The 24868-nt window shown below is 39.5% G+C and overlaps 1 protein-coding gene across 16 annotated transcripts in view; it reads right to left on the reverse strand.

The window, feature by feature from the left end:
- CLASP2 (cytoplasmic linker associated protein 2) overlaps positions 1-24868 on the reverse strand; it is a 246743-nt gene that overhangs the window by 217162 nt on the left and 4713 nt on the right. For all 16 annotated transcript variants that reach the window (XM_035278616.3, XM_035278611.3, XM_035278606.3 and 13 more), the window contains exon 2: positions 231-309. In XM_035278616.3, the coding sequence (XP_035134507.1) occupies positions 231-309 (79 nt within the window). The remainder of the gene's footprint in view (positions 1-230; positions 310-24868) is intronic.

The raw sequence follows: 24868 nt of genomic DNA on the forward strand, positions 1-24868 counted from the left end.
TGCCACCATGCCCAGCTAATTTTTCTATTTTTAGTAGAGATGAAGTTGTGCCATGTTGGCCAGGCTGGTCTTGTACTCCTGACCTGTGGCGATCCACCTGCCAAAGTGCTGGGATTACTGAAATTAAATTTTTAAATTTACAGAGAAACTATTTCTGCTAACAAAAACTAAGGGAAAAAGTCATCATGTCAAATCTTATTTAGAATTGTAAATAAATAAAGTTAACTTACCCATTGCTACATAGGATTTAAATCGTGTTGATAATTTGTCCACAAAGGCACTTAAAATTTCCAATCCCATTAATGATACCTACAGATAAAAAGGGATTTTAATGAATATAAATTACTGATGCATATTTTAATATCAGTATATAATTTTTAACATATAAAAGATCTTCATAAATATATTGCCACATTTTTTAAAAAATGAGATTTAAGTATTCAAGGGTAAACAGTCATGAGGTTGGAGCACTCTAATCTCAAATGGTTCAACAATAAACACAACAATAATAATGTGTACACAGGAAGACAGTGATAAAGCATATTTAGCACAATGCTAACTGGTAAATTAGGCAGAGGTTACACAGGAGTTTACTGACTGCAGTCATGCCTCACTTAATGATAGGGATACATTCTAATAAATCTATCATTAGGTAATTTTGTTATTGTGCAAACATCAGAATGTACTTACACAAACCTAGACAGGATAGCCTACTACAAACCTAAGCTATACAGTATATCCTGTATACAGTATGTTACTGTGCAAAATACTGTAGGCAACTGTTAACACAAAGGGAAATATATGTGTATCTAAACATAGAAAAGGTAATGCAAGCACGATAACACTGCAACAGCTATGACATCGCCAGGCAAAAGGAATTTCTCAGCTCTATTATAATCTTATGGGACTGCCATTGTACATACAGTCCATCACTGACTACAGTGTTGTTATACGGTATGCATAACTGTATTTGAAACTTTGAAATGTTTCCTAAATGAAACAGTTAAAAACTAAGAGCATCTTTAATTACAGACGCTCTTCTATAATTAAAGAGGCTCTTATTTCATCTTCTGTCTGTGATGTAGGAACTGTAAAGAACATCCCTCTCTAACAAGAAAAAGCCCACTGGGTCTTCAAAAGCCTAACTCTTCTTGAATCCATCAGAAAGCTAAGGCTGAAGAATAACCAACTAACCTGAAATCTAAACAAAATCATGGGACACAGCAGTAGGTCACATGTGACAGAGGACAGGAGGAAAATGAACCCACGATATAAATGAGTAAGAAGTACTCTGTTATACTTAACAAAACTCTTTACGACTGAGCGTGGGCTAGCATGAAAACACAATCCCTACTAGCCACAGACACAAGGAGAATGCATACGCGCTTAACAAGCTCTAGTTCACACCTACTTACAAGCTCTTTCTCCACAAACCTCCACTAGACACTCTAAGACTGAGGGCTGAGCAGGATATTGGATAAAGTATCTCTTGGTGGTACAAGCCTGGAGGAAGGAAACAGCTGCCCGTGTAAGAAAGGCACAAAGGCTCCTAGTACGCTTGTCCTGTAAGAAACAAAAGTTTGAAGCTAAGAAGTCTGAAGCACCTCAGTGAAGAATATCAAACACTTACTACTAAGGCACAGGTAAAACTCAATGCTGTTATGGAGAGGAAGAAGATAAAAAGCCTTCTACCCCAGAGGAAGGAGCAGAAAAACATCCTGGGGCCCATATAATAAGGTCTCTAGTTGGGGAAAGCCACGGTCTTCATAAAGCCTCATGCCAGCCGGGCACGATGGCTCATACCTGTAATCCCAGCACTCTGGGAGGCCAAGGCAGGAGGATGACAATGTCAAGAAATAGAGACCATCCTGGCCAACACGGTGAAACCCCGTCTCTACTAAATATACAAAAATTAGCTGGGAGTGGTGGCGAGTGCCTGTAGTCCCAGCTGCTCGGGAGGCTGAGGCAGGAGAATTGCTTGAACCCGGGAGGCGGAAGGTGCAGTGAGCCGAGATCGTGCCACTGCACTCCAGCCTGGTGCCCAGCAACTGAGCGAGACTCTGTCTCAAAAAATAAAAAATAAGGGCCAGGCGCGGTGGCTAACATCTACAATCCCAGCACTTTGGGAGGCCGAGGCGGGTTGGATCACTAGGTCAAGAGATGGAGACCATCCTGGTCAAAACGGTGAAACCCTGTCTCTATTAAAAATACAAAAATTAACTGGGCATGATGGCACAGCCTGTAGTCCCAGCTACTCAGGAGGCTGAGGTAGGAGAACTGCTTGAACCCAGGAGTCGGAGGCTGCGGTGAGCCGAGATTGTGCCATTGCACTCCAGCCTGGATAACAAGAGTAAAACTCAGTCTCAACAAAATAAAAAAACAAAGAAAATTAAAAAACAAAAAAAAGCTTCACCCCAAGACTCAAGGACAAAAAGCTTCCTAAGACTGAAGCTGGACCAGAAAAACAAAGAATGACCCTGTTTCCCCTAACCAGATCAGCAAGCATGAAATAAGGGATAGCAGTCTACCAGTAGGGAAGGGGCAAGAACACAAAGAAGAATCCTCTATGAAGCCCAAGAAAATACAGAAGATCTAAAGTGCAGAGTTGAGTAGAAACTTGAGGAAAACTCATCATAAAATTAACCAGGTAACAAAAAAATCTGAAGCAAATATGAACTAAAGTAACTATAGCAATCATATAACATCAAAACCTAACTCAACTCCTGACTAGACTGACTGCATAGCTCCACACTATACATAAGCTTAACAGGAAAAAAGGCATGTCATTCCCAGGTATAAGTACTATTTAACTTAGTCTTTAACATCTTAAACACTGTCCAATTTTCAACTAGAATTTATGAGACACACAAAAAAAGCAAGAGTGGAAAAATACCAATATGAAGAATAAGGCATGGAGCAAAACAAAATACACAGATAAATCCAAAAGCTGGAATTATCAGAGCATTTAAATAACTATGATTAATGTATTAAATGTCCTAGTTAGAACAGCAAACAACATGCATGAATAAAAAGAATTCCAGGAGAGAGACAAAAACTTTAAGGCAGAGTCAAATGCAAATAATAATTTTTTTTAAATGCATTAAAAACAAGGTACACGTGATTAAGATGCTTTTGACGGGTTCATCAAAACATTTGACACAGAGAAGGAAAGAATCAGGGAACCTGAAAATACATCAATACAAATTACTCAAATTGAAATACACAGAGGAACAAAAAGGGAAGGGGAGAAACAGTGCATTCAAGAGCAGTGAAATAATATCAAGTTGTCTAACATTTATGTCATTGGAATTCTAGAAGAGAGAACAAAGTAGAAGAAACATTTGGAGAGAAATAGGCCAAGAATATGGTGAAAATAATGAAAGGCATCAAACTATACATCTAAGAGTCTCAGAGAACCCCCAAACAGAAAATTCCAAAAAACACCAAGACACATACTATTCAAAGTGTTAAAACCAAAAGAAAGAAAAATCTTAAAGTCAATGAGAAAAAAAAAAGACATTAAATAAACAAGTATAGGAGACCCCCAGCCAAAAAGTATGAGAGTGAGGAGACAACGGAATGACACTGTTACAGTATAGTAGTCCCCCCTTATTCATTTATGTAATACATCCCAATACCCCAGGGGATGCCTGAAACCACAGACAGTACTGAGCCCTATATATATTATAATTCTTCCTACAAAGACATACCTATGATAAAGTTTAATTTATAAATTAGGCACAGTAAAAGATTACCAACAATAAAATATAATAACCATAACAATATACTGTAACAAAAGTTATGTAAGTGTGGTCTTGTCTATCTTAAAATATCGTAGGCCAGGCGCGGTGGCTCACACCTATAATCCCAGCACTTTGGGAGGCCAAGGTGGGTGGATCACGAGATCAAGAGATCGAGACCATCTTGGTCAACATGGTGAAACCCCATCTCTACTAAAAATACAAAAATTAGCTGGGCATGTGCCTGTAATCCCAGCTACTCAGGAGGCTGAGGCAGGAGAACTGCTTGAACCCAGGAGGTGGAGGTTGCAGTGAGCCGAGATCCATTGCACTCCAGCTTGGGTAACAAGAGCGAAACTCCATCTCAAAAAAAATATATATATATATCATATTGTACTTATATGTTTTAGGACTACAACTGACCACAGGCAAGTGAAACCGTGGAAAGCAAAACCACAGATTATCATACTACCAAAAAAAATAAAAAAGAAAATCATGTCACTTCAGAATTCTACACCTAGTTAAAATATCTTTTAAAACTAAAGGAGAAATAAAAAGTTTTTCAAACAAACAAAATCGGATAGAATTCATTATAAGAGATCTGTATCACAAGAAATGTTAAGGGAAAGTCTTCAGGGAAAAAAATACATGACAACAGACAAAAACTTAGATCTACACTAAGAAATAAGAGGAAATAGTTGAAATTAAAATAAATATTTAAAACCTTAAAAATAAGCTGGGTACGGTGGCTCATGCCTATAATCCCAGCAATTTGGGAGTCTCAGGCAGGAAGACCACTTGAGGTCAGATGTTTGAGACCAGCCTGGCCAACATGGCAAGACCCCATCTCTACTATAAATAGAAAAATTAGCTGGGCGTGGTGGCTCATGCCTGTCATCCCAGCTACTCAGGAGGCTGAGGCACGAGAATCGCTTGAATTTGGGAGGCAGAGGTTGCGGTGAGCTGAGATTGTGCCACTGCACTCCAGCCTGGCAATAGAGCAAGACACTGTCTCAGACAAACAAACAAAAAACCTTAACAATATACGTATTTAATCACTGTAAAAACAGACACACTGAAACAAATACTAGCTCTACTGAGTTTAGTGAAGTCCTAAGATAAAAGGTCACTATAAAAAAATCAATTTTGGGCCAAGCAGGATGGCTCACATCTGTAATCCCAGAACTTTGGGAGGCCGAGACAGGTGGATCACCTGAGGTCAGGAGTTCGAGACCAGCCTGATCAACATAGTGAAACTCCATCTCTACTAAAAAATATAAAAAAAATTTTTTTTTCACTTAACCCAGGCATGGTGATGGTTGCCTGTAATTCCAGCTGCTTGGGAGGCTGAGGGAGAAGAATCACTTGAACCTGGGAGGTAGAGGTTGCAGTGAGCTGAGATCATGTCATTCCACTCTAGCCTGGGTGACAATAGCAAAATTCCATCTCAAAAAAAAAGGCGGGGCACAATGGCTCATGTCTATAATCCCAGCACCTTGGGAGGCCAAGGCAGGCAGATCACCTTAAGTCAGGAGTTCAAGACCAGCCTGACCAACATGGTGAAACCCATCTCTCCTAATAATACAAAAATTAGCTGGGCGTTATGGCAGGTACCTGTAATCTCAGCTACTTGGGAGGTGGAGGCAGGAGAATCGCTTGAACCTGGGAGGCAGAGGTTGCAATGAGCCAAGATCATGCCATTGCACTCCAGCCTGGGCAACAAAGTGAGTCTATCTCAAAATAAATAAATAAATAAATTGTTGCTACCTACCAGCACTCAACAATTGGGAATTTTCAAAATACTGTATCATTTACAAAACTAACAAAACAATCACAAAATACTTAGATATAATCTCAACAAGTCCACGATCTACACAGTGAAATCACAAAACGCTAATAAGTTATCGAAGAAGAGGTAATTAAATGGATATATATATACACCAAGTTCATGAATTGGAGGACTTAATATTATAAAGATTTGAAACCCCACAAATTGTTCTAGTGTGAATGCAACCCCAATCAAAATTCCAGTAGAATTTATTGCAGAAATTGACAGGCTGATCCTGAAATATATATAAAAAGGTAAATGAATTAGAATACTCATATAAATATTGAATAAGAAAAATGAAGTTAAAGTACAATTATCTGATTTAAAGACAATATAAACCTACAGTAATCAAGACAATGGTGGGGTCTGTGCACAGAGGCACATGCCTGTAATCCCAGGACTTCTGGAGGCTGAGACAAGAGGATCGCTGGAGACCTGTCTGGGTAATATAGCGAGACCCTGTCTCTACAAAAAAATTTAAAAGTAGCTGGTCATGGTGGCACAGGCATTTAATACCAGTTACTTAAGGAGGTGAAGTAGGAGGATTACTTGAGCCCAAAAGTTTGAGGCTGTAGTGAGCTATGAATGTACCACTGCACTCCAGCCTGAGTGACAGAGTAACTACAAAGAACAAACAAATACATAGATGAACGAAACAAAAGACAAGAGTACAAAAAGAGATACACATATATAGTAAATTGATATTTTCTATAAATCGATATAAATCGATAAATTCAATGAAGGAAATAAATATACTTTTTTAACAAATGGTGATGTTACAATTGGATATCCATATACCAAAAAAAAAAAAGAAACTCATCCTATACATCACATCATTTACAAAAATTAACTAAAAAATGTATGAGACATAAACATAAAATCAAACTATAAAATCACTAGAAGAAAATCTTTACCACCTGGAGTACACAAATAATTCTTAGAGACAACATGAAAAGAAACATAATTTAACAAGTCAATTCTAAAATTGATATGGAAATTCAAGGGGCCCAGAATTGTCAAAACCCAAGCTCAAAAAAGAAAACGTTGGAAGATTCAAATTTCCCAATTTCAATACCACCTACAAAGCTTCTGTAAGCAACACAATGTGACAATGGCACAAGGAGAGAAATATAAATTAATGAAATAGAACTGAGAGTCCAGAAATAAACCCATACATTTTATGGGCAACTGATTTTCAACAAGAGTGTTGAGACCATTCAATGGGTAAAGATTCAACATGTGGTACTAGGACAACTGGATGAATGTGGACCATTATCTCACACCATACATAGAAATTAACTCAAAATGAATCATAAACCTAAATGTAAGAGCTAAAACTCTATAGCTATTAGAAGAAAACATAGGGTAGGCCGGGCGCAGTGGCTCAAGCCTATAATCCCAGCATTTTGGGAGGCCGAGGCAGGTGGATCACGAGGTCAGGAGATCGAGACCATCCTGGTCAACATGGTGAAACCTGGTCTCTACTAAAAATACAAAAAATTAGCTGGGCATGGTGGCACGTGCCTGTAATCCTAGCTACTCAGGAGGCTGAGGCAGGAGAATGGCCTGAACCCAGGAGGCGGAGGTTGTGGTGAGCCAAGATCGTGCCATTGCACTCCAGCCTAGGTAACAAGAGCGAAACTCCGTCTCAAAAAAAAAAGACATATAAATAGCAAATAAGCTATTTGCTATTCACCGACAACAATAAGTACTGGCAAAGGCAGGGAGAGAGAGGAACTCTCATTCACTGATGGTGGGAATGCAAAATGGTATGGTTATTTTGGCAGTTTCTTATAAAGCTAAATATACTCTCCTCATATGATCCAGTGATCATTGATGCTCATTTAGCCAAAGGAGTGGAAAACTGATGTCAACAAAACACCTGCACACTCATTTTTTTGTTCTTTTTTGTAGAGATGGGATTTCACCATGTTGCCCAAGGTGGTCCTGAAATCCTGGACTCAAGTGGTCCACCAGCCTTAGCCTCCCAAAAAGCTGGGATTACAGGCATGTGCCACCATGCCCAGCCCACACTCATATTAAAAGCAACTTTGGGGGAAGGACTCAAGATGGCGCTGTGAGAAAAACCCAGGATTGAGGTTCTCGCTGGATGCACGGAGAAGGTGAGTCAGGGACGGATTTCGAGACGGACCTTTGTTGCCCACAGAACGGGGAAATTCCCAGATATAAAACAAACGCGGGACGCCAGCCAGAGATCTTGACTGGTGTAGCCAGCAGCCGGTGCGGCTGCGTCCTGCGCCGGAGCACAGAGGCGCTCCACAGAGGTCCGCACAAAAGCGCACTGTTCCGGGTGCCCTGTTGAACTGGCAACCTGAGACCTGAGAGGGCTGAACTTGAGACTGAACAGGACTTGAACAGTGAGCCAGCCCAGGACAAAGCGTCAGGGGTAGCCCAGTGAGACAAACAAAACGGCGAGTCCAAACGCTCGCTGTTAGGAGGTTACCTTAAAGCGCAGCTCCGTGCGGGAGGGGCGTCCGCCATTACCGAGGCAATCAGCCCCTACTGAGGTACACGCCCATTGCTGACGCAGCCTGCCGTTGCCGAGGCAACCCGGTACAACAGAGAGACTCCGCCGCAGGGCGGAGCCCGCAGCAGAAGGGCAAAGCCTGCAGAAACAGGGTGAACCTCACACCAGCAGGGCGGAGCCTAGGCAGGACAAGACTGCCTCCTAGCTGGGCAGGACAACCGGCAGACACTCAAAAATAAAGCCCCAACCCCTTCAGAAAGAGCAGCTGAGAAAAAAGGGGCTTTTTTATGAGTTCTGTTGCAGCATAATTAAACATAGCAGCCTAACAGCCCTGAATGAACATCAGAGCTCACAGCTCAGCACTTGAGCTCCTATAAAGTACAGACTGTCTCCTCAAGCAGCTCCCTGACCCCTCTATATCCAAAAGACTGAAATTTGGCAGGTATCATTCTGGGACAAAGATAGCAGAAAAAGAAACTGGCAGCATCCCTACTGTTCCGCAGCTGCTATAGGTGTACCCCAGAGAAGCAGGGCCTGGAGTGGACCTCTGCAGTCGTACAGCGAAGGGGCTAGACTGGTAGAAGGAAAACCAAGTAACAGAAATACTTCATCATCAACAATCTGGGTGTCCACCCAGAGACCCAATCAAAAAGTCAGCAACTACACAGACGACACGTGGATAAATCCACAAAGATAGGAAGAAACCAGCGAAAAAAGGAGGAAAACACCTGAAACCAGAACACCTCGCCTCCTAGAAAGGACCAAAACTCCTCACCAGCAAGGGAACAAAGCTGGATGGAGAATGACTGTGACAAAATGACGGAATTAGACTTCAGAAGGTGGATAATGAGAAACTTTTGGGAGCTAAAAGAACATGTTTCAAATCAATGCAAAGAAACTAAGAACCTTGAAAAAAGATTCGAGAAAATGATAACAAGAATGGATAACTTAGAGAGGAATATGAATGAATTAAAGGAGATGAAAAACACAATACGAGAACTTCGCGAAGCATGCACAAGTTTCAATAGCCGAATTGACCAAGCAGAAGAAAGAATTTCAGAAGTCGAAGATCAACTCAATGAAATAAAATGAGAAACCAAGATCAGAGAAAAAAGCGCAAAAAGGAATGAACAAAGTCTCCAAGAAATGTGGGACTATGTGAAGAGACCTAACCTACGTTTGATAGGCGTACCAGAATGTGACGAAGAGAATGAATCCAAGTTGGAAAATACTCTTCAGGACATTATCCAGGAAAATTTACCTCACCTAGCAAGACAGGCCAGACTCAATTGCAGGAAATACAGAGAACACCACAAAGATATTCCACAAGAAGAGCAACCCCAAGGCACATAATCGCCAGATTCAACAAGGTTGAAATAAAGGAGAAAATACTAAGGGCAGCCAGAGAGAAAGGTCGGGTCACCCACAAAGGGAAGCCCATCAGACTCACAGCAGATCTCTCAGCAAGCCAGAAAAGAGTGGGGGCCAATATTCAACATCCTTAAAGAAAAGTTTCAACCCAGAATTTCATATCCAGCCAAACTGAGCTTCAGAAGTGAAGGAAAAATAAAATCCTTTGTGAACAAGCAAGTACTCAGAGATTTTGTACCAGGCCTGCTTTACAAGAGCTCCTGAAAGAGGCACTACACATAGAAAGGAACAACCAGTACCAGCCATCCCAAAATCACACTAATTGCTAAAGAGCATCAACATAATGAAGAATCTACAACAACTAACGGGCAAAACAGCCAGCTAGCATCAAAATGGCAGTAACAAATTCACACATAACAATACTAACCCTAAATGTAAATGGACTAAATGCACCAATCAAAAGACACAGACTGGCAAATTGGATAAAAATCCAAAACCCATCAGTGTGCTGTATCTAGGAAACCCATCTCACATGCAAGGATACACAAAGGCTCAAAATAAAGGGATGGAGGAAGATTTACCAAGCAAATGGAGAGCAAAAAAAAGCAGGAGTTGCAATTCTCATCTCTGATAAAATAGACTTTAAAGCAACAAAGATCAAAAGAGACAAAGAAGGCCATTACATAATGGTAAAAGGATCGATACAACAAGAAGAGCTAACGATCCTAAACATATATGGACCCAATGCAGGAGCACCCAGATACATAAGGCAAGTTCTTAAAGACTTACAAAGAGACTTAGACTCCCACACAATTATAGTGGGAGACGTTAACACCCCACTGTCAATATTAGACAGATCAAACAGACAGAAAATCAACAATGATATCCAGGGCTTGAACTCAGACCTGGAGCAAGCAAACCTGATAGACATCTACAGAACTCTCCACCCCAAATCCACAGAATATACACTCTTCTCAGCACCACATCACACCTACTCTAAAATTGACCACATAATTGGAAGTAAAGCACTGCTCAGCAAATGCAAAACAACTGAAATCATAACAAACAGCCTCTCGGACCATAGTGCAATCAAGTTAGAACTCAGAATTCAGAAACCGACCCAGACCGCACAGCTTCATGGAAACTGAACAACTGGCTCTTGAATGTTGACTGGATAAACAATGAAATGAAGGCAGAAATAAAGAAGTTCTTCGAAACCAACGAGAACGAAGACAAAACATGCCGGAATCTCTGGGACACATTTAAAGCAGTCTCTAGAGGAAAGTATATAGCAATAAGTGCCCATATGAGAAGAATGGAGAGATCCAAAATTGACACCCTATCGTCAAAATTGAAAGAGCTAGAGGAGCAAGGTCAAAAAAACTCAAAACCCAGCAGAAGACAAGAAATAACTAAGATCAGAGCTGAACTGAAGGAGATTGAGACATGAAATACCCTCCAAAAAAATCAATAAATCCAAGAGCTGGTTTTTTGAAAAGATCAACAAAATAGACAGACCACTAGCTAGATTGATTAAAAATAAGAGAGAACAACCAAACAGATGCAATAAAGAATGATAAAGGGGAAATCACCACAGATTCCACAGAAATTCAAACCATCATAAGAGAATATTACAAACAACTCTACGCACATAAGCTAGCAAACCAGGAAGAAATGGATAAATTCCTGGACTCCTGTGTCCTCCCAAGCCTAAACCAGGAGGAAGCTGAAACTATGAATAGACCAATAACAAGGTCAGAAGTCGAGGCAGCAATTAAGAGCCTACCACACAAAAAAAGCCCAGGTCCAGACGGGTTCACAGCCGAATTCTACCAGACACACAAAGAGGAGGTGGTACCATTCCTTCTGAAACTATTCCAAATAATCCAAAAAGAAGGAATCCTTCCCAAATCATTCTATGAGACCAATATCATCCTGATACCAAAACCCGGCAGAGACCCAACAAGAAAAGAAAACTTCAGGCCAATATCCATGATGAACATAGATGCAAAAATCTTCAATAAAATATTGGCAAGCCGAATGCAACAGCAAATCAAGAAACTTATTCATCATGATCAAGTAGGATTCATCCCGGGGATGCAAGGCTGGTTCAACATACGCAAGTCTATCAACGTAATTCACCACATAAACAGAACCAAAAACAAAAACCACATGATTATCTCAATTGACGCAGAAAAGGCATTTGACAAAATTCAACAGTCCTTTATGCTAAAAACCCTCAATAAACTCGGTATCGATGGAACGTATCTCAAAGTAATAAAAGCTATTTATGACAAACCAACAGCCAATATCATACTGAATGGGCAAAAACTGGAAGCATTCCCTTTGAAATCCGGCGCTAGACAAGGATGCCCTCTGTCAACACTCCTAGTCAATATAGTACTGGAAGTTCTAGCCAGAGCAATCAGGCAAGAAAAAGAAATAAAGGGTATTCAAATAGGAAAGGAGGAAGCCAAATTGTCTCTATTTGCAGACGACATGATAGTATACTTAGAAGACCCCATCACCTCAGCCCAAAAACTCCTGAAACTGATAAGCAACTTCAGCAAAGTCTCAGGATATAAAATCAATGTGCAAAAATCACAAGCCTTCCTCTACACCAATAACAGACTTAAAGAAAGCCAAATCAAGAACGAACTGCCATTCACAATTGCTACAAAAAGAATAAAATACCTTGGAATACAACTTACAAGAAATGTAAGGGACCTCTTCAAGGAAAACTACAAACCACTGCTCAACGAAGTCAGAGAGGACACAAACAGATGGAGAAACATTCCATGTTCATGGTTAGGAAGAATTAATATCGTAAAATTGGCTATACTGCCCAAAGTAATTTACAGAATCAATGCTATCCCCATCAAGCTACCATTGACTTTCTTCACAGAACTGGAGAAAACCACCACGAACTTCATATGGAACCAAAAGAGAGCCCGCATAGCCAAGTCAATTCTAAGCAAAAAGAACACAGCGGGGGGCATCACACTACCAGATTTCAAACTATACTGCAAGGCTACAGTAATCAAAACAGCATGGTACTGGTACCAAAACAGAGATATAGACCAATGGAACAGAACAGAGGCAACAGAGGCAACACAACATATCTACAACCATACAATCTTTGATAAACCTGTCAAAAACAAGCAATGGGGAAAGGATTCCCTGTTCAACAAATGGTGTTGGGAAAACTGGCTAGCCATGTGCAGAAAGCAGAAACTGGACCCCTTCCTGACACCTTACACTAAAATTAACTCCAGATGGATTAAAGACTTAAACATAAGACCTGGCACCATAAAAACCCTAGAAGGAAATCTAGGCAAAACCATCCAGGACATAGGAGTAGGCAAGGACTTCATGAACAAAACACCAAAAGCATTGGCAACAAAAGCCAAAATAGACAAATGGGACCTAATCAAACTCCACAGCTTCTGCACGGCAAAAGAAACTGTCACTAGAGTGAATTGGCAACCAACAGAATGGGAAAAAATTTTTGCAGTTTACCCATCTGACAAAGGGCTGATATCCAGAATTTACAAAGAACTCAAACAGATTTACAGGAAAAAAACAAACAAGCCCATTCAAAAGTGGGCAAAGGATATGAACATACACTTTACGAAAGAAGACGTATATGAGGCCAACAATCATATGAAAAAATGCTCATCGTCACTGGTCATCAGAGAGATGGAAATTAAAACCACATTGAGATACCATCTCACGCCAGTTAGAATGGCGATCATTAAAAAATCTGGAGACAACAGATGCTGGAGAGGATGTGGAGAAAAAGGAACACTTTTACACTGTTGGTGGGAGTGTAAATTAGTTCAACCATTGTGGAAGACAGTGTGGCGATTCCTCAAGGCCTTAGAAATAGAAATTCCATTTGACCCAGCAATCCCATTACTGGGTATGTATCCAAAAGACTATAAGTCGTTCTACTATAAGGACACATGTACACGAATGTTCATTGCAGCACTGTTTACAATAGCAAAGATTTGGAATCAACCCAAATGCCCATTGATGATAGACTGGATTGGAAAAATGTGGCACATATACACCATGGAATATTATGCAGCAATCAGAAATGATGAGTTTGTGTCATTTGTAGGGACATGGATGAACCTGGAGAACATCATCCTCAGCAAACTGACACAGGAACAGAAAACGAAACACCGCATATTCTCACTTATAGGTGGGTGATGAAAAATGATAACACATGGACACAGAGAGAAGAGTACTAAACACTGGGGTCTATTGGGGGGAAATGGGGAGGGCCAGTGGGAGGGGGAGGTGGGGAGGGATAGCCTGGGGAGAAATGCCAAATGTGGGTGTAGGGGAGAAAGGAAGCAAAACACACTGCCATGTGTGTACCTATGCAACTGTCTTGCATGTTCTGCACATGTACCCCCAAACCCAAAATGCAATAAAAAATTAAAATAAATAAATAAATAAATAAAGCAACTTTATTCAGCTATCAAAACTTGGAAGCAACCAAGATGTCCTTCGGTAGATGAATGGATAAATACGTGGTACATTCAAACAATGGAATAGTATTCAGCACTAAAAAGAAATGAGCTACCAAGGCATGAATAAGACATGAAATAACTTTAAGTGCATGTTACTAAGTGAATGAAGTCAGCCTGAAAAGGCTTCATACAGTTGGAGTCCAACTATATGACATTTGGATAAGGTAAAACTATGGAGATGGTAAAAGCATCAGTGATTGCCAGGGACTGGGGTAAAGAGGAAGTTTTAGGCAGAGCACAGAGTATTTTTAGGGCAGTAAAATTATTCTGTATAATACTATAATGGTAGGTACATTCCATTATACATTTATCAAAACCTACAACATGTACAACACTTAGAGTGAACCCTAATGAAACTGTGAGTCTTGAATGATAATGACATGTGAATGCAGGCTCATCAATTGCAACGAGTATATAACTCTGTTAGGGGATGCCAACAGCAGAGGAGGCTGTGCATAATGCAGAAGCAGGGGGATACATGTGAAATCTGTTTCATTCAATTTTACTGTGAACCTAAAACTGCTGTAAAAAAAAAAACAAAAATGGGCAAAGAACTTGAATAGGCATTTCTCAAAATAAGATATATGAATGGTGTATAAACACATGAAAAGATGCTCAACATTATAAGTCATTAGAGAAATGCAAATTAAAACCACAATAAGACACTACTTCACACCTACTAGGAAAATAGAAAATGTCAAATGTTGCTAAGGACATAGAGAAACTGGAACCTTTATATGCTGCTGATGGGAATGTAAAATGGTATAGCCATTGTAGAAAACAGTTTGGCAGTTCCTCCTAAAGTTAAACATAAATTTACCACATGGCCCAGGAATTCCACTCTTAAGTATATACCCAAAGGAAGTGAACTCAAACAGATATAGCCATACATACTTGTACGTCAACATTCATTGCAGCATTATTCACAATAGTCAAAGGTGGAAACAGCCCAAATGTCCATCAACTGATGCACAGATAAACAAAATGTGGTATATGCATTCAATAGAATTTTACTCAGCCATACATACATACTATAACATAGATAACCGTGAAAAAATTGTAAGTCAAAGAAGGTAGTCACAAGAGGCTACATGTTATATGGTTCAATTTATAAGAAATGTCTACAATAGGCAAATCTATAAAGATAAAAAGTAGAACACTGGTAGCTTAGGACGAGGTTGGGGTGGGTATGGAGGGTGGGATAAAGGGTACAGAGTTCTTTTAGAGGTGAAGAAAATGTTTTTAAAATTTACTGTGGTGATGGTTGCACAAACCTGTAGCTACTACAAAAATCAATGTACACTTCAAATGAGTGAATTATATAGAATATCAACAGAGCTGTTAAAAAAAAACCCTGAAAATCCAAAATAGACTCAATTACACATATATGAGCCAAGCAGTATCTCAGATAAGCAGGAAAAATGTGTACTCTTAAGAATATACTTAGGAATCTATCCCCCAAGATATTCAAGTAAAATTATGAAAAGACGTGCAAAAATTATTCACTACACTAGACCAAAAACTATCCAAACATTCATCAGTATGGGACAGATTCAATAAACCATGGTGTATCCATACTACAGGATACTATGACACTTTAAAGATAAAAATGAAGACTACACTAATTCTTCTATTCAATTATCTCCACGATATACTGTTAAGTGAAAAAAGCAAAGTTGGGAAAAGTATCTACATCGACGAAAAGGGAAATTAAATAGATATAAACAGACATAAATGCTTATAAAAAAATAATGATGGTTGGGTGCGATGGCTCATGCCTGTAATCCCAGCACTTTGAGAGGTCAAGGTGGGAGCATCACTTGAGTCCAAGAGTTTGAGACCAGCCTGCACAACAGGGCAAGACCCCATCTCTTTAAGAACTAAAAAATCAGACATGGTGGCATGTGCCTGTGGTCCCAGTTGCTGGGGAGGCTGAGATGGAAGGATCACCTGAGCCTGGGATGTCAAGTCTGCAGTGAGTCATGATGATGCCACCGCATTCTAGCCTGAGCAATAGAGTGAGATCCTATCCCAAAAAACAAAAAACCAACAGACATCATGATGGAAAATAAAATTTTAATGGTGAGAGCAAGATACAAGGAACAGAGAAAGAAACTAGACTAGAAAGAAAATAAATGAATCTAAATATATATCCAATTAGTAGCATAACCACACAGAAGACTATTTTCAAGCGACTTTAAAACACAGTAATTTGGCTCTATCTTGTCAATGGGATACATCGTAGACTAAAACAAAACTACAAAAAAGAGAGTTAACTGTCTTTATAAATCTTATTGTTGTTGACAGAAAAAAGATACAGTTACAAGATAGAAGTAAAAACTGTAGTCTTAAATCTGAATTTGAAATATCAGTATAAAAAGTGAAAAGAAAAAAAGAAAAATATAGAAATATCAGTATGAACTCATGATATATTTTTCTTTCAAATTAAAATAAAATCTAGGTTAGATGTAATGGCTCCTGCCTGTAATCCCAGCACTTTGGGATGCCAAGATGCGAGGACTGCTTGAGCCCAGGAGTTCAAGACCTGCCTGGGCAACATAGGGAGACCCAATCTCTACAAACAAAAAAATTTTGTTTAATTAGTCAGGCGTGGTGGTGTGTGTCTATAGCCTAATTGGGAGGCTGAGGTGGGACTGCTTGAGCCCAGGAGGTTAAGGCTGCAGTGAGCTGTGTTTGTGCCACTGGACTCCAGACTAGGCAACAAAGAGAGAGAGACCCTGTCTCAAAAAATAAAGCAAATAAAATAAAATCTAATTCTCTCCATTGAAAGAAATCTAGAAACAACGACCAAACAAGGAACAAGGAATACCACTAGCACCACACTGCAGTATCTAGGCACTGCTTCCCATGAAGAAAGATCAAGAGCTTCTTGGAGAGGTGGCTCATTCCAGGGTTGGAGCAGGAAATACAACATCTTATGATGACAGACAGCAAGAAGCAGTCAAAGACTACTAGGGTCATATCAAGATAGGACAGTTTGAATATGAAAAAGAACAATAACTGCATTGCCTTGAAACAGTAGATATGTTAAAACATATGAGTTCATAATAACATGAAAACAAAAACAAAAATACATTTGAAGGATACTAAAAAAAAAACCTCATTATTTTCACAATTAGTAAGTAAATGGAAAGAATCGTAGAAATATACCTACTGTTCTATATAAACCACTATATAAATCACTGGGTAACCAAATAACTGTCAATGGGGAACGTTTCTCTTTATAAAACTATTCCAGTCAATAAATGACAAAATAACAATTCAAGTATTACCATTTTGCAAATGCTAATGAATAGATCTAAACACTAAACATTTAAGGCCTCTAACATCACACACACACACACACACACACACACACACACACACACACCTAGACCTTATGTGCCTTCCATACCTCATGTGCCTCTAGGAAGGAGATGGATGGAGAGTATTACCTATTAAATAGCCTTGCCCCCCCACCCCCAAAAAAAGGACTCAGTAAGTTTTAGATCTAACTGAATTACCAATTTACAAGAAAGATAGAGGGAACAGTCAAACATCATTACATGAATGAAATCAGCAAGACCCAGACTATGGGAAACTCTACACAAATAAAACTCAAGAATTTCTTAAAATAGAGAGAGACTGAGGGTGAAACATTAAAAAAGACTTAATAAATATGTTAACTCTTAAAGGCAGAATAATAATCTCCCAAAGGCATTCACATCCTAACTCCCAGAACCTCTGAATATCGTATCACACTTGGCAAAAGGGACTCTGCAGTTTAAGGATCTTGAGAGGAAAAAAATTACCCTGGATTATCCTAGATCTAAGATATCACAAGGGTTTCCCTCCCCATCTGTTTTGTGGTAAGAACTTGACATCTCTGCTCTTAATAAATTTCAAGTACAATATTCATCATTATTAACTATAGTCACCATACTGTGCATTAGGTTTACAGAACTTATTCATCCTATAACAGAAAGCATGTACCCTTTGACCAGTATCTCTCTTTTCCGCATTCCCCAAGCCCTGGTAATCACCATTCTGTTCTGTTACTATCTATAAATTCCATAAATTTGACTTTTTTAAAAAAGATTTGACATAAAAGTAAGATAATGCAGTATTTGTCTTTCTATATTTTGGCTTATTTCACTTAGGATAATGTCTTCTAGGTTCCATGTTGTCACAAATAGCAGGATTTCCTTCCTTTTTAAGGCTGAACAGTATTCCTGTGTGTGTGTGTTATGTGTTGTGTGTGTTTGCATAAACATATATATACACACATTCCCCACATTTTCTTTATCCATTCATGTTGATGGACACATGGATTTTCTTATCCTGGCTATTGTGAATAATGCTGCAATGAACAAGGGAATGCAAGCATCTCTTTGAGATAGTGATTTATTTTCTTTGGATATATACTCAGAAGTGGAATGGTAGTTCTATTTTTTTTTTTCCTTTTTTTTGAGACAGAGTTTCACTCTTGTTGCCCAGGCTGGAGTGCAGTGGCACAGTCTCGGCTCATTGCAACCTCTACCTCCTGGGTGCAAGCGATTCTCCTGCCTCAGCCTCCCAAGTGGCTGGGACTACAGGCCTGCACCACCAAGCCCAACTAATTTTTGTATTTTTTTCTTAGTAGAGACAGGGTTTCAGCATGTTGGCCAGGATAGTCTTGATCTCTTGACCTTGTGATCCACCCACTTTGGCCTCCCAAAGTGCTGGGATTACAGGTATCAGCCACTGCGCTCGGCTGATTTTATTTTATTTCAGAAAATAAAATAGTTCTATTTTTAATTTTCTGAGAAACCTTACCAGTTTCCATGATGGTGTACCAATTTACATTCCCATCAACAGTATACAATTTTCTTCTCCACATCCTCTCCAATACTTGTTATCTTTTTATTTTTTTATAACAGATATCCTAAATGGTATGAGGTGATATTTCACTGTGGTTCTGATTTACATTACCCTGATCATTACTGATGTTAGTTATCTTCTCATATTTAGATCAGCTTCTCATACATTTTGGATATTAAACCCTTATCAGACATGATTTGCAACGATTTTCTCCCATTCTGTAGACTGCATTTTGTTTTGCTGATTGCTTCCTTTGCTGTCCAGAAAACTTTTTAGTTTGATGTAGTCCCACTGTTTTATTTTTGCTTTTGTTGCCTGTGTTTTCAAGTCAAACCTCAAAAATCATTGCCAAAACCAAAGTCAAGGAGCTTTCCCCCATGTTTTCTTTTAGGAGTTTTACAGTTTTAGGTCTTGCATTTAAGTCTTTAATCCATTTTAAGGTAATTATTGCATATGGTATAAAATAAGGGTCCAATTTCATTCTTTTGCATGTGGACATCCAGTTTTTCCAATACCATTTATTGAAGACACTACCCTTCCCCCATTGTGTATTCTTGGTGTCTTTGTGAAAAATTAGTTGACTACATATGTGTAAATTTATTTGAAGGGTCCTTATAAGGGAAATCCTTAAAAAGAAAAGCGTACTTATAAGAAGGCGAAGAGCCACAGTCAGAGGAGATCTGATGACAGAAGAGGTCAAAGAGATCTGAAGATGTTATACTGCTGGCTTTGAAGATGGAGAAAGACACCAAGAACCAAGCAATGCAGGCATCCCCTAGAAGCTGGAAAATTCTCCCCTAAAGTCTCTAGAAAAAATATAATCCTGCTGACACCTTGATTTTATCCCAATAAAGCCCATTAGATTTCTGACCTGTAAAACTATAAAAGAATAAATGTATGAGTGTCTAAGCTAGTCAGTGTGTCATAATGTGTTAGCAGCAATAGAAGATAATATATTAATAAATCGCAATATGTGGCTCTTATTTGGTTCCTAATTTTTCTTAAAATAACTTACTAAAAGATTTAGAAATGTGAACTCTGGACATGTGACATGAAGGAATTATTGTTTTATAACTGTGATGATGTTGAGGTTATATTAGTAAGTTTTAAAAAAGAACATACAACTTTGAGAGAGTAACTAGGAAGTCCTAGGGATGAAACAATGACGTCTGTGATTTGTGACATATTGATGGGGCAGGATTGGCCATGGGCTGATAAGCATTATGGCTGAATTTATTTTACTGTCTACCTTTACACATATTCAAAATTCTCCATCATAAAGTTTTTATAATTACAGAAAGCATGATTCCTAAAGGTAAGATGTTAGAAACAACCCTTGGTACCCAGTATACAAGGATGTACATTTTCTTTTATTCATCCTCATCCTAAGGGTTTTGGCCAATACACCAAAACCAAGCAAAACTGTTGTGTCTGTGAAATATCTGTAGAAAACCATTTAAAAATCCACAAATTGGCTGCTCATGCCTGTAATCCCAGTACTTTGAGGCCAAGGCAAGTGGATCACCCAAAGTCAGGAATTCGAGGCCAGCCTGGCCAACATGGCAAACCCCATCTCTACTAAAAAATACAAAAATTAGCTGGGAATGGCGGCAGGCACCTGTAATCCCAGCTATTCGGGAGGCTAAGGCAGGAAAATCGCTTGAACCTGGGAGGGAGAGGTTGCAGTGAGCCGAGATCGCACCACTGGCCTCCAACCTGAGAGACAGAACAAGACTCCACGTCAAAAAAAAAAAGTCCAGGCCAGGCGCGGGGGCTCATGTCTGTAATCCAAGCACTTTGGAGGCCAAGGTGGGCGGATCACCTGAGGTTAAAAGTTCAAGACCAGCCTGACCAACATGGTGAAATCCCATCTTGAAAAAAAAACAAAAAAGTCCACCAATTGCAGAATAAATGTTTTTCATTATTATAATAAGCAGGCTACCCATAAAAATCAATAAGCCAAATGCAGTTTTATTACTATAAGCCAAAAAATCTAATTTTTAAAGGCACAGTGGCTCATACCTATAGTCTTAGCTACTCAGAAGACTGAGGGCAGAGGGTCACTTGAGCCCAGGAATTAGAGGATTCAGTGAGCTATGACTGTGCCACTGCACTCCAGCCTGGGCAACAGAGTAAGATCCTTGTCTCCAAAATAAATAAATAATAGAAATACAAAAGAACAAATAGCATTGATGATACTCTCGAATACTGTAAATTACTTAAGAGTTGGCCAGGCGCGGTGGCTCACACCTGTAATCCCAGCACTTTGGGAAGCCAAGGCAGGCAGATCACAGAGATCGAGACCATCCTGGCCAACATGGTGAATACCCATCTCTACTAAAAATTAGCTGGGCATGGTGGGATGGACCTGCAGTCCCAGCTACTCAGGAGGCTGAGGCAGGAGAATCACTTGAACCCAGGAGGCAGAGGTTGCAGTGAGCCAAGACTGCACCGCTGTACTCTAGGCTGATGACAAAGCGAGACTCTTGTCTCAAAAAAAAAAAAAAAAAAGAATTCTGATTCCTTCAATTTTCTCAGTGAAGTAGGAATCAATGCCTCAGCTAACAATAATGATTGTAGAAGAGGTACTGGTAGGACCAAGGGGAAGGAAAAGATGTAGAAAGATGTAGAATAGTTGTTTAACTGAAAGAGTGAACTAAGAAAATATAGTGGCTGGGCGCGGTGGCTCACACCTGTAATCCCAGCACTTTGGGAGGTCAAGGCAGGCTGATCACGAGGTCAAGCGATCAAGACCATCCTGGCCAACATGGTGAAACCTTGTCTCTACTAAAATTACAAAAATTAGCCAGGTGTGGTGGCGTGCACCTGCAGTCCCAGCTACTCAGGAGGCTGAGGCAGGAGAATTGCTTGAACCCGGAAGGCAGAGATTGCAGTGAGCCGAGACTGTGCCACTGCACTCCAGCCTGGCACCTGGATGCAGAGGGAGACTCTGTCTCTCAAAAAAAAAAAAAAAGAAGAAGAAGAAAATATAGTATGACTGTCAGGCAGCATTCAGGGCCCACATGATGGTCAGGAATTTAAAATGAAGCCAGTTAAAGAAGTTTCGTGTTTTCCCCAACCACCTTCAGTTGCACTAGTGCAGGTATAGAGTAGGTAGAGTGGGATTAGCTGGTATTGCATTTTTTTGTTGTTGTTTTTGAGACCAAGTCTTGTTCTGTCACCCAGGCTGGAATGTGGCATCACAATCTCAGCTCACAGTAACCTCTGCCTCCTCAGTTCAAGGGATCCTCCCACCTCAGCTTCCCGAGTAGCTAGGATTACAGGTGGGTACCACCACACCCAACTAAATTTTTTAAAAATTATTTTTAGTAGAAATGGGGTTTCACCATGTTGGCCAGACTTGTATCAAACTCCTGAACTCAAGTGATCCGCCTGCCTCAGCCTCCCAGAGCGCTGGGATTACAGGTGTGAGCCACCTTGCTCAGGGCAGTATAGCATTTTATCAAAAGAGGACCATAAATCAAGAACAAAGAGAGAGAACAGAATTAAGAATGAATATAAGGACTAATATCCAGAATCTAAAAGACCTCAAACAAATCAGCAAGGAAAAAAAAAATCCCATCAAAAAGCGGGCAAAGGGCATGAACAGACAATTTCCAAAAGAAGATATACAACTGGACAACAAACATATGAAAAAAATGTTCAACATCACTAATCCTCAGGGAAATGCAAATTAAAACCACAATGAGATACCTCCTTACCCCTGCAAATGGCCATGATTAAAGAGTCAAAAAACAATCGATGTTGGTGTGGATGCCATGAAAAAGAAACACTTTTACATTCCTGGTGTCCACTATGGAAAACAGTATGCAGATCCCCTAAAGAACTAAAAGTAAAACCACCATTAGATCCAGCAGTCCAGATATTTTCCTTTGGGAAGATTTCCTCTGGGTATCTACTCAAAGGAAAAGAAGTCATTGTATTAAAAAGACACAGGGACATGCCATGTTTATAGCAACACAATTCACAATTGCAAAGATATGGAACAAACCTAAGTGCCCATCAACCAATGCGTGAATGAAGAAATTGTGGTATATATACACCACGAAATACTACTCATCCATAAAAAGGAACAAAATAATGTCTTTTGCAGCAACTTGGATGAGCTGGAGGCCATTATTCTAAGTAACTCAGAAAATCAAATATATGTTCTCACTTATAAGTTGGGAGCTAAGTAAGCTATAAGGGAACAAAGGCCTAAGAATAATATAATAAACTTTGGGGTTTCAGGGGGAAGGTTGGGAGGGAGTTGAGGAATAAAAGACTATATACTGCCAGTGTATACTGCTTGGATAACAGCAGCACTAAAAATCTCAGAAATCACCAACAAAGGACTTATCCACCTAACCAAAAGCCACCTGTACCCTCAAAACTACTGAAATAATAACAAATTAAAAAAAAATCAATGTAAAGGTATGATTAATGCGTCAGCTTAATGAAACAGATGTCACATGGGGTGGTAAAATTCTATAAGTTCAAAGAAATGAGGTTGAGAATTTAGAGTTCCAGAATATCAAAATCACCAACAGTAATGTCACTGGTGAAAGTGTGAATCAACGCCAGGCGCATGGCTTACGCCTGTAAACCCAACACTTTGGGAGGCTGAGGCGAGTGGATCATCTGAGGTTAGGAGTTTGGGACCAGCCTAGCCAACATGGCAAAACCCCGTCTCTACTAAAAATACAAAATCAGCTGGGTGTGGTGGCATGCACCTATAATCCCAGCTACTCAGGAGGCTGAGGCAGGAGAACCACTTGAACCCAGGAGGTGGAGGTTGCAGTGTGCTGAGATCATGCCATTGCACTCCAGCCTGGCTGACAAGAGCAAAACTCCGTCTCAAAAAAAGAAAAGTGTGAATCACCAGCAACTACACACCTGTAGTGGTCTGAATTGGTAGTGGCAGCATTTATAACCATGTAACTATCATTATGTTTTCATGGGTGGTCAGGTTGACTTATTTACATGTTGAAATATATTTTATCTCATAAATTATGTGTGATTCTCCTTTACAGTACAGTTAGGAGATTATGGAGATTTTTAAATTTATGTGTATCAGATATTATCTATAAATTTTATTTCAGAATTGAAAAGGGAGAAGGGGGAATTAAAAGAGGGCACTGACTCTGACAGGATTGAGACTCACTTGCCCTAGAAAAAATTTTCATGCATATGTAACAAGGTGACAAAAAGCACAATATTAAAAGTAAAGAATTGACAACAACCTGGATGTTCACCTATATGGCAGGTAAAAGGAATAGGCAACTTCAATACATATTAATGGGCAGACAAACCTCATCTCTTTTGGCAAACTAAAAATGGCACATCTTTTGAATAGTTTATAGGAAATATAATTGAGGTGACACCAATGTCGGGAAGTATCCTCCTCAGAATGCCAAAGGGGCTATGATTTTGAATTCTGAGAAAATACATGAAATCCTAGCACAACACCCTGCACTACATAGGGCTACATAGTTATAAATGCTTTCACTGTTTTCTCCATTTTTTTTTTAAATTCTGAGACAAGGTCTGGCTCTGTTGCCCAGGCTGGAGTACAGTGGCCCAATCCCAGCTTACTGCAGTCTCAATATCCTGGACTAACTTTTTTTGCAGAGGTGAAGTTTCACTATCTTGCTCAGGCTGTGTTTTCTCAGTTTTGTAGCAATAACTTATCGAGTGGTTGCAGATGAAATGTAAATGTTACTAATTCTCATAATATACAAAGTAGAGCTGACAATAGGATAGTGAAGAGGTTTATAAAAGTAGAGAAAAGGAGCATGGATATTCTAATCTCCCTAGGCTCAAGCAACTCTTCCACTAATTTACCAGGTCTATGGCCTAAAGCAAGATACCTATGCCTCCTTTTCTACAAAAAAAGGAAAATAATAGTACACTGATTTCCTAAGGCATCTTAAAGACTAAATGAGACAATGCAAATAAAGCATTTGAGAGTGCCTGGAACTCACTAAGGACTAGGTACAGGGTGGTTATCATACTTAATTGTATTTTATGAGGGAAATTT

Source organism: Callithrix jacchus, chromosome 17 (genome assembly GCF_049354715.1).
Source record: "Callithrix jacchus isolate 240 chromosome 17, calJac240_pri, whole genome shotgun sequence".
Taxonomy (NCBI): Eukaryota; Metazoa; Chordata; class Mammalia; order Primates; family Cebidae; genus Callithrix; species Callithrix jacchus.